Source organism: Oreochromis niloticus, linkage group LG13 (genome assembly GCF_001858045.2).
Source record: "Oreochromis niloticus isolate F11D_XX linkage group LG13, O_niloticus_UMD_NMBU, whole genome shotgun sequence".
NCBI classification, from domain to species: Eukaryota; Metazoa; Chordata; class Actinopteri; order Cichliformes; family Cichlidae; genus Oreochromis; species Oreochromis niloticus.
The window spans coordinates 25171585-25188349 of NC_031978.2; the positions used below are offsets into that span (position 1 = coordinate 25171585).

The 16765-nt window shown below is 42.3% G+C and overlaps 1 protein-coding gene and 1 long non-coding RNA gene across 2 annotated transcripts; both read left to right on the forward strand.

Moving 5' to 3' along the window:
- Positions 1-526: 526 nt before the first annotated feature.
- On the forward strand, positions 527-3532 carry LOC112841932 (uncharacterized). Its single transcript, XR_003213428.1, has 3 exons — positions 527-649; positions 2226-2904; positions 3365-3532. It is a non-coding gene; the product is annotated as an uncharacterized LOC112841932 (long non-coding RNA).
- A 5146-nt stretch (positions 3533-8678) lies between these two features.
- On the forward strand, positions 8679-13362 carry dact2 (dishevelled-binding antagonist of beta-catenin 2). The gene is made up of 4 exons (XM_003441215.5): positions 8679-9164; positions 10416-10548; positions 10646-10936; positions 11033-13362. The coding sequence occupies exons 1-4, from the start codon at positions 8892-8894 to the stop codon at positions 12919-12921; spliced, it is 2586 nt and encodes an 861-aa protein (XP_003441263.1). The 5' UTR covers positions 8679-8891; the 3' UTR covers positions 12922-13362.
- Positions 13363-16765: the final 3403 nt, after the last annotated feature.

The following is a 16765-nucleotide window of genomic DNA, read 5'->3' on the forward strand; positions in this document are numbered from 1 at the left end:
ACATTGTGTGGTCTGTCTGAAACTATTTAATCTAATTTAAATCTAATTAGCAATAATAAAAATCTCCTTTTTATTAGCACATGTGGAATTCAGTTTATTCCCTATGCTGCAGTCTGTGGAGTAGCATGGGTCTCCAGGGCACTGCAGACAGGGTTAGCTAAGTACGATGTCCAAGCCTTCCACTGCTCAGATGAATGTCTCCATGCCTATGAAAAGATACAGGCCATTTGAGACTCTCCATGATAAGTGTCCCTTGTATGGACTTTGACACTTTTACATTCATGCGTGAAATGTAACCATTCCCCTGGTAAATGATGTCTTTCAGACTAACGTCTTAATTCTGTTTTTCTCCTTCTGAAGCCCAAACAGACATGCATACTGTACACATAGGTACACATGAGTTATCTCAAATCTCTATAAAATATATGAGGGTGAGAGTGAAGCAGGTGTAAACATATAAATATGATTTTTTTTTTTTTAACTCCACATTTGTGCCGATTGTGCACAGCACACTGTGCCCCTTGACCAATCCCACTGAGGATACATAAGTGGGGGGGGAGACTTTCCAAACAGCTTTCCCAGCTTGTCACACAAGAGGTATAGACCATCCAGTGGAACTTGGCTGAAAGCAGCACACTGCATTCAAAAGGTAAGGCAATACTAAATCAGTTAATTTAGACTGATGTCTTTATGATTTGCAGGAGTACAGCGTGGAAGCCAGTCTCCTTCACTTGCTGAATAAACAAAAATTTGCTCAACCCAAATAAAATTTGATGAGGAGATAATTTTGCGAGCCTGCAGTATAAAGGTCTCTCTCTTGTGCGGGGTTTCTGCACTCGGAGGGCAAATCAAATGAAAGTCTAAAGAGTTAGTTCAGCACACAGCGGACAAGATGATAGAGAGAGATACCATCAGTCCGGTCCAACACTGGAGATACGCCCATGTGCCCCAAAAATTTATTTTGTACCTTTCAAAATTAAATTATCCTCCGGGTCTTCCTAAACTATGACATTTTTACAAACCTCATATAAGCTTTTCAGGATTTAAATGCTCTACCTGAGGGAACCCGTGTTATGCCTGCTTTAATGAATATCCCTCTTTATTATTTAAATAAATGTCCGGATTGAGTAATGAAACTAACCCAAAGGAGAATTCTAACACTATTAGACAGGCCATTCAATATGCTTTATCGTGGACAACTCGCAGCTACAAACCCACACACACACACACACACACACACACACACAGACACAAACCTCTAATCTGGGATTTCATCAAGAGACAAAATCTTGGATCTGCTCCGCTGGCAATGAATTGGAAACTGACATGGTGGATTGCGTAGTAACTGTCTGATCTTTGCTCTTAAGTCAGAAACTGTAGACACAAGCAGAACATATCTCAAATACCTTGTAAAAAACAAAAATTCCTGGGAACTGTTCTGAGTGTGGTCAGTAACATAAATTGGATCAACAAATGTCAGTTCTGCTTTCTGTTTTGGAACTTTAAGAGCAATGAATTCCCAGGCAGCCCGCTGGAATCCCTGACATGTCTCATGGGCGAGATCGAGTTGGATCTCTTTAGATTAAAAATCACTTGAGGCATTAAAAGTAAGCCAACAGTTTCATAACATACAAAACCGCAGCAGAGAGCGATTCTACCGCCAGCCTTTCTTTTAAGAGCACGTATATGTGTAAGAAGCTGCAGATGAAGGACAGATGCATTAACTTTCCCAGTAAAACTCACTTTGGACGTAAAATTTAATGCCGTAATCTCTCTAAGTAACTCTAGTGGAGGAAGGAGACTGGTGAGCAGCTGCGTGTTAACATCAAAAAAGCAGTTTTCGCCATACGAGGTTCTACAAGACTCATTCATTCAGTGCAGCGAGTGATACTCGTGTTGCGGTGGCCAGAGGTGGCAAAGCAAGGGAGGCTCTGTTGTCAGATACAAGGGGCCACTTTGATCTCTGAAAGTCCCCATCTTGGCCTTTGTTACCTGGATTTTCAATTAGTGAGCCTGCATGGGAATCCCCTGACAAGATCAACAGTACACAGAAAGATGTGACAATACAACAAGGCCAGGAAATAACTCAAAATCAGCAACTCCCTTCAGAGGAATTCTGCTTCTTTTTTAAGCCTGTGTCTTGTCTGTGATATCAGATTTTCATCTTTTGAAGTTAAAAGGTCAAAATGCCTACATGTAAAAAGCTTTTTTTTCCATGTACACAGAGCTCACAATGGATCCACTCCTGTCCTCCTCCTCTCACCCTCCCACATATGACAGCACCTCATGTTTACCCCTTCCATCACGCGCATCCTGTTTGTGGCATCATCGTCTGCTGCTTTGTTTCTGAAATCTACCTGAGCATGTACAAAACACTCCTCCTGTCTTGGCTGTTTTCAAGAAGTGTCACGGGATACCATAAAAGGGATCCGCACCCACGCGCTTTTGTCTGTTTTATCATACCTTAAGTGTGTGGAAAAAGAGGGAGGATGGAAAATATGCTGATAAATGCAGCACGCAAAAAAAAAAAAAGAGACGGCACACAAAGATAGATATTTTTGGACTTGGCTGGCAAAGCAGTTAAATGTGCTTTTGGAAGTCCAAGTGGAAGAGGATAAGAAACTTGGTACATACTTGACTGCTAAAGAGAGGGGACCTTTTTGGAGCAGTACCCCAAGTGATGTCACATTGAAGGAAGTGCTTTGAAGGCGATGAGGGCACAGCTACATCCAGGCATCACAAAGCAGTGTTTTATTCCAGCACCATCACAAGGACATGACGCTATCCCTGTAAGGAGTGGGCTTCACAATGCACTGTATATGTTTGCTATAATGTGAGCATCTTGATGGGGGTCCTGCCAAAGTGGACTATCAAAGTGATGCGGATGTGTTTGTGCAATCAGAGGTTGGTAAACAAATGATTTTAGCTTTGTATCTTAAAAATAATCTTCATGTTTCATGATCCGCTACATAGTGAAGGAGTGACATGGCGTTATTTTTCCATCCATGATCAGAATTCCAGGTGAGAGCGATAATGCCACGTCCATAAAAGTGTATGCAGCAACAATATAGCAAAGTGTAAAAAGGATTCTCACATAAATTGAGAAGTTGTGTAACACCACCCTCTAGTGTCTAGTGTCTTCATTTTTTTAAGCCATGTTGTCAAGCTTTCTTAATCCCATGTAGCATGCATGTGGGTATGTGTAAGTATGGGTGGAGCCGGAGTTGATTAATGTGTCATTAATTAATTAAAAATTGAAATGAATAAATAAATAATTTATTAAATGTTGAACATGAAATTAATTGATATTTAATTAATTGTATATATATATAACTAACTAATTAATTATTATTATTTTTTTCAGATGTTCTCATGTGAGTCATACTGATGGGAGTCTGCTAACATCTCCATGATAGAACAAGGCTGCAGCCTTTGTACACTATATAAGGCAAAGAACTAATTAGCCTCATTAGCCTTATTTTGCTTTCATTCTGAAGCTTGTTTTATTAGCACATACAAACATTTATTTTCAATTCGGGCAGCCTGATTTTCCACCTGTGATTCAGTGTGAACAGCAGTCATAGTAAAAACACACTACACCCTCTTTTAACTCTGCCCGAACTGATGGACTACAAGAATTGCTTGTTTTAAATCATTCCTGATATTTCATTGAAGGGCCACAAATGCCAAAATGAATTAAATAAATGTGTCATTAAATCATTATTTAAATATATCATTAATGAATTACAATTGGAAACTAATTATTTAATGTTTAAAATAAATTAATTCCTTATATATTCCATGCGGTGCCCCTGGCCACCCTGGCCACCGCAAAGTATACAATGTGTGTGAGTGGTGGGCCTACAGGAGTGAGCATATGGCCTTTTTTTGGGCTATGCCCACCCGGGCACCATGGACTGAGGCCCAGCCACCAGACGCTCACCCTTGGGCACCCTTCCCGGGCCTGTCTCCAGGACAGGGCCCTGCTGTCTCAGGCAGTGTGAACTGTTCCCTCAATATTCTGCTCATAGAGGATTATGAATTGCTCTTTGTCTGGTCCCTCACCCAAGCCAATTTACCACGCGAGACCCTACCAGAGGACAAAAAGCCCCCAACAAAGCCCCTGGGATCCCTGGAACACACAAACCCCTCCACCACGATAAGGTAGCAATTGATGGTGTAAAAGCGAAGCTCTCAATTTACCGGTCAAACTACATCCCTACCCTCACCTATGGTCACGAGCTTTGGGTACTGACCGAAAGAAAAAAGATCGCCCATACAAGCAGTGGAAATGAGTTTTCTCCAAAGGGTGAGGAGTTCGGCCAACCGGGAGGGGCTCACAGTAGAGGCGCTGCTCCTCCACATCGAAAGGAGCCAGTTGAGGTCGTTCGGGCATCTGACATAGATGCCTCCTGGGCGCCCCCTGGGTGAGGTGTTCCAGGCATGTCCCACCAGGAGGAGGCCCGAAGGCAGACCCAGGACACATGGAGAGATTATATCTCTTGGTTGGCCCGGGAACACTTTGGTTTCCCTGAACAAGTTGGAGGAGGTGTCCAGGGAAGGTAGGTCTGGGCTTCTCTGCTTAGGCTGCTGCCCCTGCGATCAGGCCCCAGATAAGAGAAAGAAAATGGATGGATGGATTTTTATATATAATTAATTCCTATTTCATTTAATTATTGGCCCTCTATCTTTTCTTATTGTGGCATTGAGTTAATGCACACCTGATCAGCAAACTGCCAGAATTTTGCTCACACTTAATGATGGTCAGTCAATCAAGCACTGCTCATTTGACTAGCAGCAAATACATGGTACTTATTCTGTTATCCCTATAAAAGCAGTGACAATGTACTTATTTTTTCCACACAATGTATCTTAATTTTGGCGTAATTTTTGTTAAATAAATAAATGTATATTATTTATTTAACTGTAAATGAACAGTCTCATGCTGCCCCCCCATAGCATGAAGTGGTGGCTCAATCATTTTCTGTCATTTATTTCTTATCCGATTTCTAGGTAGGTTGTTTTTCTTAGTTATTGAAACAGCAGCTGAGTTAGAAAGAACTCAGATGTTTGTCCTAAGAATCATACTGAGTCTACTAACATTTGTTGCATTTAGATTTTCATGCCATAAAAGAGCAAGACTGGAATCTTTATACAGTATGACATATAATTAATGGCTATATGAAAGAACAAAGGTCAAGATTTAATTAACTTCCCTCATTTTAATTTGCTTTCATACTGAGGCGTATGTGGTTAGGAGAACATCGTTTAATTTTTTATATTGCACCTTTAATTTATCCAGCTCAGGACTCGATACAGTCACGGTAAGAAGAAAGCATACCCCCTTTCAAATTTAGATACCAGGACACCATGTCAAATATATTAAACAAATAAAGAAGAAGTGTGTGGAATAATATATTGGTGTGGGAAAGTGTTTGCGCCTTTCATGATATCCTATTTTTTGTATGTTTGTCACACTTAAATGTTTCAGATTATCAAACAAATTTAAATATTAGACAAAGATAACACAAGTAAGTAAGCACATTTCTAAATGAAGGTGTTTATTATTGAGAACAAAAAAAATCCAAACCGACATGGCCGTGTGAAAAAGTGCCCCCAAACCTGGACTAAACTGGTTGGGCCGCCCTCAGCAGCAACAACTGCAATCAAGCGATTACTGGCAGTGAGTCTTTTACAGCAATGTGGATGAACTCTGGCCCACTCTTCTCTGCAGAGTTGCTGTAATTCAGCTACATTGGGGGGGGGGCCTTTCGAGCATGAAGAACCTTTTTAAAGGTTGTGCCACAGCATCTCAATCGGATTCAGGTCAAGACTTTGACTCCAAAGTCTTCATTTTGTTTTTCTTAAGCTATTCATTGGTGGACTTACTGGTGTGTTCTGGATCATTGTCCTGCTGCAGAACTCAAGTGCGCTTCAGCTTGAGGTCATGAACAGATGGCCGGACATTCTCCTTCAGGATGCTTTACAGAATTCATGGTTCCCTTTACCAGCAACAAGTCTTCCAGGTTCTGAGGCAGCACAACAGCCCCAGACTATCAAACTACCACCACGATGTTTTACTGCTCGTACCATGTTTCTTTTCTGGAATGCAGTTACTTTTACTTCTATACTTTCCAAAAAGTACAACTTTTGTCTCGTCAGTCCACAGAGTATTTTCCTAAAGGTCTTGGGGATCATCAAGATGTTTTCTGGCAAAACTGAGTAGAGCCTTTATGTTCTTTTTTGCTCAACAGTGGTCTTCGTCTTGGAATTCTGCCATGCAGGCCATTTCTGCCCATTTCAGTCTCTTTCTTATGGTGGAGTTGTGAACACTGATCTTAACTGAGGCAAGTGAGGCCTGCAGTTCTTTGGATTTTGTTCTGGGGTCTTTTGTGACCTCTTGGATGAGTCATCACTGCAGTCTTAGGGGTAATTTTGATCGGCTGGCCACTCCTGGGAAAGTTCACCACTGTTCCATGTTTTCGCTGTTTGTGGATAATGGCTCTCACCTTGGTTTGCTGCAGAAATGGATTTATAACCTTTTCCAGACTGAGCGATCTCAATTACTTTGTTTCTCATTTGTTCCTGAATTTCCTCAGATTGCAGCATGATGTCTGGCTTTTAAGGCAGGTCCAATTCAAGTTTCTTGATCGAGAACAGGTGTGGCAGTAATCAGGCCTGCGTGTGGCTAGAGAAATTGAAATCAGCTTTCCAAAGATGTTTATTTATGTTGTTTAATGGTCTGAAATATTTAAGTGTGACAAACACACAAAAATTGAGAGACTTCAACATTGTAAATACATCCTTACAGCATCCATACAGCTTCAATAGCACTTAAAGGGGTAAGAAAGTGCCATGGAGGAAAAGACATCAGTAATGATCTTAAAGAAGTAATAGTTGCTACCAACCTAACTGGGAAGTGATTATAAGGCCATTTTCAAAAAATGTCAATTCCATCATTCTGCAGTGAGGAAGATTATTCACAAGTGGAAAACATTCAGGACAGATTCATATCTGGGCATCTTGCAGTCATCGAGTTGACCATGAACTCTGTATACCAAAGTATACTAGAGTCAAATGTGAGGCCATCTGTCCGACAGCTAAAGCGTGGTTAACACTGGTTCATGCGCCACAACACTGATCCCAAGCACAGCAGCAAATCTAGCAAATCTACAACAAGTCCAGACCTCAAGCTGAGTCAGAGAGTAAGAGAGCTGTGTATATACAAATGTCCTCAAACCTCACTGACCTGAAGCAATTTTGTAAAGAAGAATGGATCAAAATTCCTCCACAACAATGTGAGACACTGATAAAGCCACACAGAAAACAAGTACTTCAAGTTTTTGTCAAAGGTTGTTCTACAACATCATGAATCATGGGACGTATGCAGTTTTTCCACACAGTCTTCCTGCATTTTGACTTGCCAAATTTAAAACCTGGTTAGAAACAGATAATTTTTATTATGTCCTGATACATGAAAGCTTGAGTGTGCTTCCTTTTCACTCTGACTGTAAATGTAAATTCATAAGATAAGGCACAACATTTTCATTTTTTACTCAAAAGTAGATACTATAGAGTTTATCTTCATAGAAAGATTTTATTTGAAGTTGTGCTTTCTAATGTTTCAGATGTGTAGACTTCTTCCAGTCGTTGACTCTATTAACTTGGCTTTGATGAGATCACCCATTAAAAATATGTATAAACTACACTGTATCTAATTGATGGGCATTCCACGTGATTCATATCATTTCAAATAAACTTTATTTCTACAACATCAACTGACAACAAGAGTTGCCCGAAGGTGCTTTATATTGTAAGACCCTACAATATCCATACTTTCTCATCAAAAATCATTGTCTTTCTTTTCAGTGCTGTATAAATTTTCTCGTATTTTATCCACAGTCATGACCACACTCCCACTTTGTGCTGCTAAGCTGGCTCTTAACACTTAGTGACATGAGGTATGTGAGGCATTGCTTGTCATTCTTAATAGCTGTGTTGTTATAATACCTTAATAAAATACAGTTTCATTTCTAAAAGCCTAAGTTGAGTTTATTAATCATTTTCTCAGCTTAAAGCACCTGTTTTTAACTCATTATAGAGATGATGAGTTTAAAAAAATAGCCACAGTGTCATGTTAATAAACTGTATCTTTCTATTCAACCACACGATGGAGCTGTTTATCTGTCATTGGTCTATATCAACCGGCCAGTCTCTTTTATTGCATTTGTTTAATCTTGCAGGTATCCATTTAAAAAATAATAACAATAAAAACAAAAATGAGCACTTATGATTTGTGTGAGTTTTAACTCGATGATGATTATATTGAAGAAGACTTTTTTAAAGCGCCATCGAGATCACACCAATTTAAAGATGAACCTTCTGCCTCAAATTTGTTGAATTTCACGCCTCTGATGGGATTAAATGCGTTGTCTCGTGACTACAGAAAGACCTGTCGTTTTTATTCACACGTCTACTTTCCCTGAAAACATTGGCAGATGTCCACAAAGATGATTTCGGATCTTTGTTTTGCTCCGCTACTGGAGAGATTAATAGCAACAAAAGAATGATGGAAATCGCATAATAAAGTGTCTGCGGTATCTTGTGGTATTACGCAGATGAACTTTGCGCATGCCTGGGCAGCTTCAGTCAGCGAGGACTTGAATGGGGAGGATTAGAACCAGATGTTCATTGGGACCGACGTGCCAGCCAATAAGGAGGAGGACCGTTTGGTCTGTGGGAGGAGTTTAGTCCCTATTCTGTACTCAAAATTTATTCTAACAGGTAGTTTAAAATCCAAACAGCACAACAAGGGCCGGGGGAGAAGGGAAGCGGTTATCCTTAACGGCACTGTGTTTCTGGATGTTCCCGGGCGGCGCTGATCATTCAGCATGCTGAGCAGAAAGGGTTCTTGTACGGGGATGTTGAGCGCAGCAGCCGTAGTGGACCGCAGCAGGGTCGGAGAGAGGCTGCAGGCTGCTCTGGCAGGGCTGCACGAGCTGCAGCTTCTCCGGGACAGACAGAGCGATATGGTGAACTGGGCGCTGAGAGTCGACCGAGAGGAACCGGTCACTTCGGTCAACGCAGACTCAGAAGGTGCGAGGTTCATGGGGGCCGAGGAGCAGCGACTGGAGGCGACCCTGACAGCCCTGAAGCAACAGCTGGTAAGATATCATTTCATTAAAAAGCTATAAAGATGAAAAACAACAGAGTCTCTTGTGATATTATGCGTATGCACAGCCTGATGCTGTCATGATATTTTGTTGCAGTTTTCATTAAATATTAGAGAGCTTCACTGTGCTCACATTTATTTATTTTTAATTTATTTTTAATAAACAGTTTATTTGTATAGAAAGGGTTTCCGTCAGCTGATGCTCATGTGCAATCCGCCTTCAATTATTACCAGACACACTTTTATGTCCTCAGCTGGGGGTAGGAAGTAGGATGGGTGTCATAAATCAAGGTTCACTGCAGGACCCGAGGACTTTTTAGCTGTGTGTGCGCGCGCACTTTGTGCATGCGGACCGCAGGGGGTCAAACCTCAATCATTAACCACTAATGCTGGGAAATTTAAAAAAAAAATGGAACTTTTGCTGTGGATAAGAATCAAGGGAGTCTTGTTCCTCAGAGGAGTTGTAGAGACAGAGAGCTCTGTGGAGTTTTCCATGACAAGCTTTTTCCATGCACGCTGCTGTTATAAGCATTTTAAAGGAAGTGCAAGGGATTAGGGTGCTATACTTGACATGCAGCACTGGTCAAATGCATCAGACAGCATAAGGTTTAAATTGCGTTTTGCAATCATGCTGATAACAACTGGGAGTTTTCCAAGAATGGTCTCAGTTTAAATAGAAACCAGATGATCTAACGTGATCTTCCAAGAGAATGTAGCATTCAAAGTAGTGTGTTTGCAGGCACTGACTCCAGAGATTTCACTTTAAGAACCACTGTAACAGTAAATACCCCACTCAAGCTGCAAAGTAAGCAGTGCTTTGCCCCAACCCCCAAGCTTTCCTCCTGTAGTAGTTTACACAATGGCCAGCCCCTCGCTGTGGGGGAGAAATGAGTTATCCACCACTGCTTCTTCCATGCTCCCCCATGTCCTGCTGGGGTTAATCATCAGCCACAGCTGAGTCGCTTTTGTTTTTCTGATGGTTCTACATTAGAGCTTCTTTTATCTAAACAACAGACCTAATCCTAATGGAATTACAGCATTACTGACATATACTTTGACTTTTAAGACCAGTTTTCCTGTTCAGAGACTGGCACAAAGAAAATCTGAGTGAAATCCTTGTTTGCATGGGAAGCTTTACTGTGTAGCTTAGAAATCTTCTACCTTTCTAAGGAAGTCTTTTTAGAGACGGTCTTTGTTCTAGGGTGTACCACTCACACTTATGTATTTGTTGCCTGTTTTTCAGTCTCGTCTTCGGAAGCAGGATGTGGGCCTGAAGACTCACTTGCAGGAGCTGGATCAGCAGATCAGTGAGCTGAAGCTGGATGTGAGCAAGGCCTCCACGGAGCAGCTGGAGAGTGACAGCAGGCCAAGTTCAGGTGTGGTGGCATACTATATTAAAGCATACACCCAACCAACTACACATACTCTTAAATACTGAGAAGATACTCATTGAATTGTTCCTTCTCTTTCAAGGTTTCTATGAGCTCAGTGACGGCGGCTCTTGCTCCCTGTCAAACTCGTGCAATTCGGTGTACAGCGAGAGCCTGTCATCTTCACAAACAAGCCTTCTCCTCGCTCCCATGAGCCCTTCTAATTGTCACATTAGCCCTCCACCACAAGTTGATGTATGCCGCCGACGTTCTGCTGATGAGAACACTACCCAGCCCAACCCTCCACGGGGTTCAGGCCTTCATCTGGGCAGCAGCAGGATCCGAGCAAGCGCTACAGGCTCCGAACAGGCGCGGCCAAGACCTGTGTCAACTGGTAATGACATCTCTTAATTTTTTATTAAGACAGTCTTTCTTCTTGTAAAAGGAGCCAGAGCTGTGGAAAGTTAATGTTTGTTTTTGTTTCCATCAGGTGATCTTGACAGAATGCTGGCTCAAGTTCCAGGCTACCACAAGTCTGTGGATGCAAAGAAACCCCCAATGTGTCCAAACCTTAAGACCTCCACAGGGGACCCAAAGTTTCAGCGCAATCTGGAGTCCCGCATTGGGACGGAAAAGTACCACTATCCCAGCCCGCTGCATGCGGTGGCTCTCCAGAGTCCCATCTTTTCCAATGGGGGTGAAGCAAGCATGTATGGACTACTAGAGGGTCAAGGACCCCCAGGAAACAGTTACAACACCCTAGAAAAGGCCTATGAGACAAAGACACTGACACATTACATTGACAACCTTCTCCAGCGCAGCCTGAGCAAAATCCAGAGTGATGCAGGAAGTCAAACTCTGGAGAAACACAGTGACTATTGCAGGAAACCCATTGAAGATAAAAGTGTTTTTTCTGAAGTGGCTCAGAAAGAGGTGCTTATGCTGCAGCCTCTTCCAACTAAGATGACAAACATCATTCCATTAGACTTCACCGAGAAGAGACACTGCATGGCATACTCCAGCCAAGAGCTAATCGATATTGCAGACCATAAACAGTCGGTGAGAAGCCCACAGGTGCCACAGCAGTACTCCTATCCTGCTGCCATGAAGGAGTACAGCTCTGATGAGGTCACCTATTCATCGCTGAAGAGAAATGATAAACCACAAGAAAGGTATGGCAGTGTAGCAAAGAGCCTTTCTGACAAACGATGTGGAGAAAATCCAGAACCAAGGCTGCAAGATAGGAAGGATCACAGGCAAAGACCGGTGATGACCCATAGCTCTAGTGCAGAGGAAAGTCAAGGCTTTGAGGTTCATGGCAGTCACACAGCTTCACCTGAGTTTGTCCATGCCAAATTTGTCCCTGCGGGTTCTCAGAAGGGCAAGGTTAGGCAGGCAGATCGTAAAAGCAAGGCTTTGAAACTGAAAAGGAAAACCAACGAGAAGCCTCGAGCTGCGAGGCACCAAAACTTTGACTCCTTCTGTGAGAGGACCAGAGAGATGAGCACTGGAAGAAAGGGAGACCACAGACGATCGGGAAAGGGGAAAGCGACCCAGAAAAATCCCACCTGTCAAACAGAGGGATACAGACAGGGTTCAGGCTCAGACTCCAGCCTCTACAGTCCTGGACTCATGTCTGCCCACAAGACCTACCCAAAGTCGCATCCCAGCCATGCTGTTACGAAGTCCAGCAAAAGCCCCAGATTGCAGTCTCTGGAGTATGAGCATCCTGTAGAGCAGAGGAAGAAAAGGCAGATGACTGCCAAATGGCCTTCTGATGCGGATATGTTCCAGGCCTCATGTGGTCAGCGTCTGAGGTTAAAAGATCCCCACGCTCTGGCACCAGGGAGCATGCAGATGGTCCAGAGTATGAGTGCCAAGCCAGGCCAGTGGATACGACCTGCACGCCCCTTCCAGTCCTCCGTGTCTTCTAGCTCTTTTCTCCACAGTCTTAATGCCAAATACCCTCCAGCACCTTTTCACGTTACCAGTCACTACCCTCCAAGGTGTGAGTCTGAGTATTCAGCTGAATGCGCCTCACTGTTTCACTCCACCATCGCTGAAAGCAGCGAGGGAGAGATGAGCGATAACACCACCAACCGCTTTGGAGATAGCGAGTCCAGCCAAAGCTTCCAATCCTTCTCAGACTCCGACAGCAGCCTGTCCCTGTACGAAGGAGAGCAGGCAGACAGCCATGAAGAGGAGGGAAGCATGGTGTGGGCTGAGGCTGCGCTGGGACCCACAGCAGCTGGAAGGCCCCTCAAGCAGCTCCCACCCCGCCCCGAGCCCGCAGCCTGCCGCATCAAAGCTTCCAGAGCCCTGAAGAAGAAGATTCGTCGGTTCCAGCCAGCCTCCTTAAAGGTCATGACCCTGGTGTAGAAGAGTTTCCTCCAGGCACAATGAGAATTCCTGGGGAAAACACAGAGAGCTTTAGCCTCCCAGAACTGTTAAGATCTAATGCAGTCTATTGTAAGAAAACCCCTAATTCAAGTTGGATCACATTTGTGCACTGATTGTGTAATTACTATGACAAAAAAACACAGAAAAAAACAACAATGTATGAATGAATCTGAAAGTGTAAAAAAAATCACTGTATGTACTGCATGTATAAAATTACCACTCTTACACTTAATTATTTTAAAATACATATTGCTATAATGGAATTTTCTCATAGCTTGCAGCTGCATTGAACAATTTCATTTCTCTGTCTTATAACTGTCTGTACACGAGAAATAAATCTTGTTTATTTACCATTTTACTTTCACTTGGCTGATTGCTTATAGTTATCCATCTTATTTGAATAAACTGATATTTAATGTACACTGCGAGATTTGTGCGTCCTTTTTTCTCATATATTCAGACAGCTAGATACTGTAGACATTTTTAAAATGAACCAGTGAGCAAAACAGTGTTGCCAGTGTCTTATCTGGTAACTTCCTTCTTCTTCTGCTCACTCTTTGTTATCAGTCATGTTGGAAAAGTCTCTACTTAATCCTTACAAACATCCCACTGTGACTAGAGATGGCACGATACCACTTTTTTATGTCCGATACCGATACCGATATCATAAATTTGGATATCTGCCGATACCGATATGAATCCGATATAGTGTTTTTTAATCAATAAAACTGTTTTTTAAATATCTTGCTGCATTTTGTATAAGGTTATACTCAAGTTTAAATAAACAACAACACTAAAGCTATTCTGTTATACCTGTATGTAAAAAAATACACTGCACCCAAAATATTTCATAGTTCAGCAACACTGATCAATCTAATAAACTTAAACCTACACATTCCTCCCTATTCTGGTATTTTAAAGAGTACTTAGCAGAAATATTAAGCAACCTAACTAATAGGGTTGCAAACTCCCAGCAAAAAAAAAGGGAACCACCCTCCACCTCATGATGCTTAATCGACGTAATCAACTTTAATTTGATGCAGTATGAAAAAAAAATGCACAGAAATAAATTATTTTTCAAGAATAATTAAATAGATTCAACATCTTTCTTCTACAGAATTGCAGACTGCACAGATGGTATGTTCCCAAAGGAAAAAGTACTATAGCTTACTAGGGTATATTAGACTTAACAGTTACTATATACAGTAATGGACTTCTATACATTTTACATCAGATTAAAACTTTGGGTGTAAGATTCAGATAATTATTTATTAAAAGCTAGACATTTTAAATGAGAATAAGAAAGAAAAGTATGTCTTTGTGCCCCCTTTTCCCTGTTCATGCCCTATCGGCCCCCCCTGGCTAAACTTTGCTAGATCCGCCCCTGCACAGTTACCAGCCGTCAGCTAGGTAGAAAAGGATCCTGGTGTAGAAAGTAATATTAAATACATTCTAACAACAGCTTATCAAGCTTAAACGTGCTGCTGTTGTTCAGCCGCTGGTTTCCTCTTTCTGGTGCAAAGTGGGCCAAAAACAAAGAAGAGAGACGGACTCGCGACAGAAAAGCTGATCAGCTGATCGTTAAGCAGTTTCATGAAGTAGCGGCAGGAGAGGGAGAGAGAGAGGCAGTCGCTCCATGTATCAGTTGTTAAGCTTAACGTGGGTACGCTTTACAAATATTCAGAGATGAACTTACACACTTGCTTTACTTCTCTCTGGGATCACTTCCTCGGAGATGAAATGCTGGTTTGGTAGTGAGGCTACAAATACACACAGCCGCTCTATCACGTGAGCACACTGCTCCGACGTGCTACGGTTATGAGCCGAGTTAGGCCGTGTCGCAAGTTTTGTGAGGTCCTTTTTTGATATTTAATGGATCGGATTACATTTTTTATTTCTCTCCGATATCCGATCCAGTAATTTACGTCAGTATCGGACCGATACCGATACCTGGTATCGGATCGGTCCATCTCTAACTGTGACTGCCCAGTTTAGCATAGATAGCTCCTTATCTGCTTTCCTGATTCTGCCCAGCTGTTGGTTTAATAAGTCGCAGCTTCAACAATCAAACCAGCCGGTCGTGTTTAATTACAGGGTTAAACCTATCAGCCCCATTCGTTTGAATGTAAGTAAATACTTGCAATGACGAACTAAAACACACACTCCCACTCCTAGAGTTTCGCAAACAGACACCTCGATGACGGTCGCTGCAGAGGTTCGGGTTTCTGTGGAGAGACGTGCAGTTTTTAAATCAGTCGGTGTGTATAGCAAGGGGCACGTGGGATTTAGAAGTAATGACAGATGATAAGAGCCTCCTCATTTCTGAGCTGTCATGAGAAGCTTAGGCAGAGGGCAGCTGCACGAAGTTGCCCAATAATCTCGTTTCTAAAAAGCCCGCCTTGGTATCTTTCCATTAAAATTCTTTCAGAGATGGGGTGAGTGAAAGGGCATGAATGAAGGTAGGCAGCACTTCCAAAAATCAGTCCTCTCTACTTTGGTCATATTTGATAATGTTTTCTCCCATCAGGAGGCCACAGTGACCTTAAAGTTCACAACTAAGAAGCTTACAGGCCTGACAAACATTTTCAGCATTTGATCAAATTTTGCTTTGATGTGGTCCCTGCAAATCCAGTCATTACGAAGGCCGTTATTTTTGGCTCATGAATCATTTATTCAGCATGAGTCTCGCGCTCTTTTAACTAGAAATGTTCACTTTACCTTCAGAGGTTTAAAAAATGCATTTCTTTTAAATAGAAATGCTCAATAAAGAGCAGAAGCACATTTCTTCTATTCGTTTTAGACACAATGGGGAAAAGGGGGAGGGGGGTACATGCTGATCTAAGTCAGCACTTTAAGTTCACAAAGTTGCAACAATCAAAACAGCTTATTAGGGTTCGTACATCCAGCTGACCTCTGTCCTCTTTGTAAGAGTGTCAGCAAGTGGTCGGTGGGATTAGCGCTGTTGTTTTCAGCCCAGCTCAGAGAGAGCATGACAGGAGCTGGACTTGTCTTTGATGTTGAGTATTGCAGGATCGCGTCGGCTGACCTTGTGTGTTCAGTGACCTTTCCAGATGTAGGGCCAGCTCATCTCTGAGAGAGCATCTCGTCATAACAAAGAGGTCAGGGGTCTTGTTTTATGCTTGCCGTCTCTGGGCTTTCTTTATTATTTTCCTCCGTGTCCGACATATCAGCCAGTTACTTTCTTTTAACTCGCTGTTTGAGACCATGGCAAGAGGGCAAGCCTGGCTGTCTACTGCAAGCCCATTCCACGCAAAATCTTGCGTTTTCATGCAGAATCAGTCAGAATCTTAACTGTGATTATACTCGGATACCTGGGGGAAATAATTTGCCAAGGTGATGAAACCACGGTGGGTGGAATTGAAAGCAGCACGTTGAGCATCAGGTATGCAGGCAAACACCTGCAAACAGGATCTTCCCATGACATTTTATAGGGTTTAAAGTTGTGTACACATAGGAGAAGGATTCCCAGTGGATACGGGTCAAGTCATACTGAAGGACTACAGATGTCGTGTGGGATCTCATTACAGCCACTCTGCTCTGACTCTGACACCATATACGTGTGAACACATGGGTAAATGATCACATCTAATCAAGATGAGACATCTTCCTGGCTCACACCTGCCAGTCGAAGGTGTTAACAAAGGTGCTTTAGTTTCGTTTAGTGTTTTTAAATAACGTACTTTTGTAAAAAGTCTTGATTGAAATAGCATCAAAACAATGATGGTACATTACCTAAGTAAGTAGAAAAATTAAAATAGCGCATTAGGTTTCCTTACACGCACATGCAGACCCGGCTTGTGAG

Excerpts from the sequence above, each read along its gene's own strand:
- dact2 (XM_003441215.5), top strand. The coding sequence starts at position 8,892 with ATGCTGAGCAGAAAGGGTTCTTGTACGGGGATGTTGAGCGCAGCAGCC. Across the intron at positions 9,165-10,415 it reads CAGCCCTGAAGCAACAGCTG|TCTCGTCTTCGGAAGCAGGA; the intron begins GTAAGATATCAT and ends CCTGTTTTTCAG. Across the intron at positions 10,937-11,032 it reads GCCAAGACCTGTGTCAACTG|GTGATCTTGACAGAATGCTG; the intron begins GTAATGACATCT and ends TGTTTCCATCAG.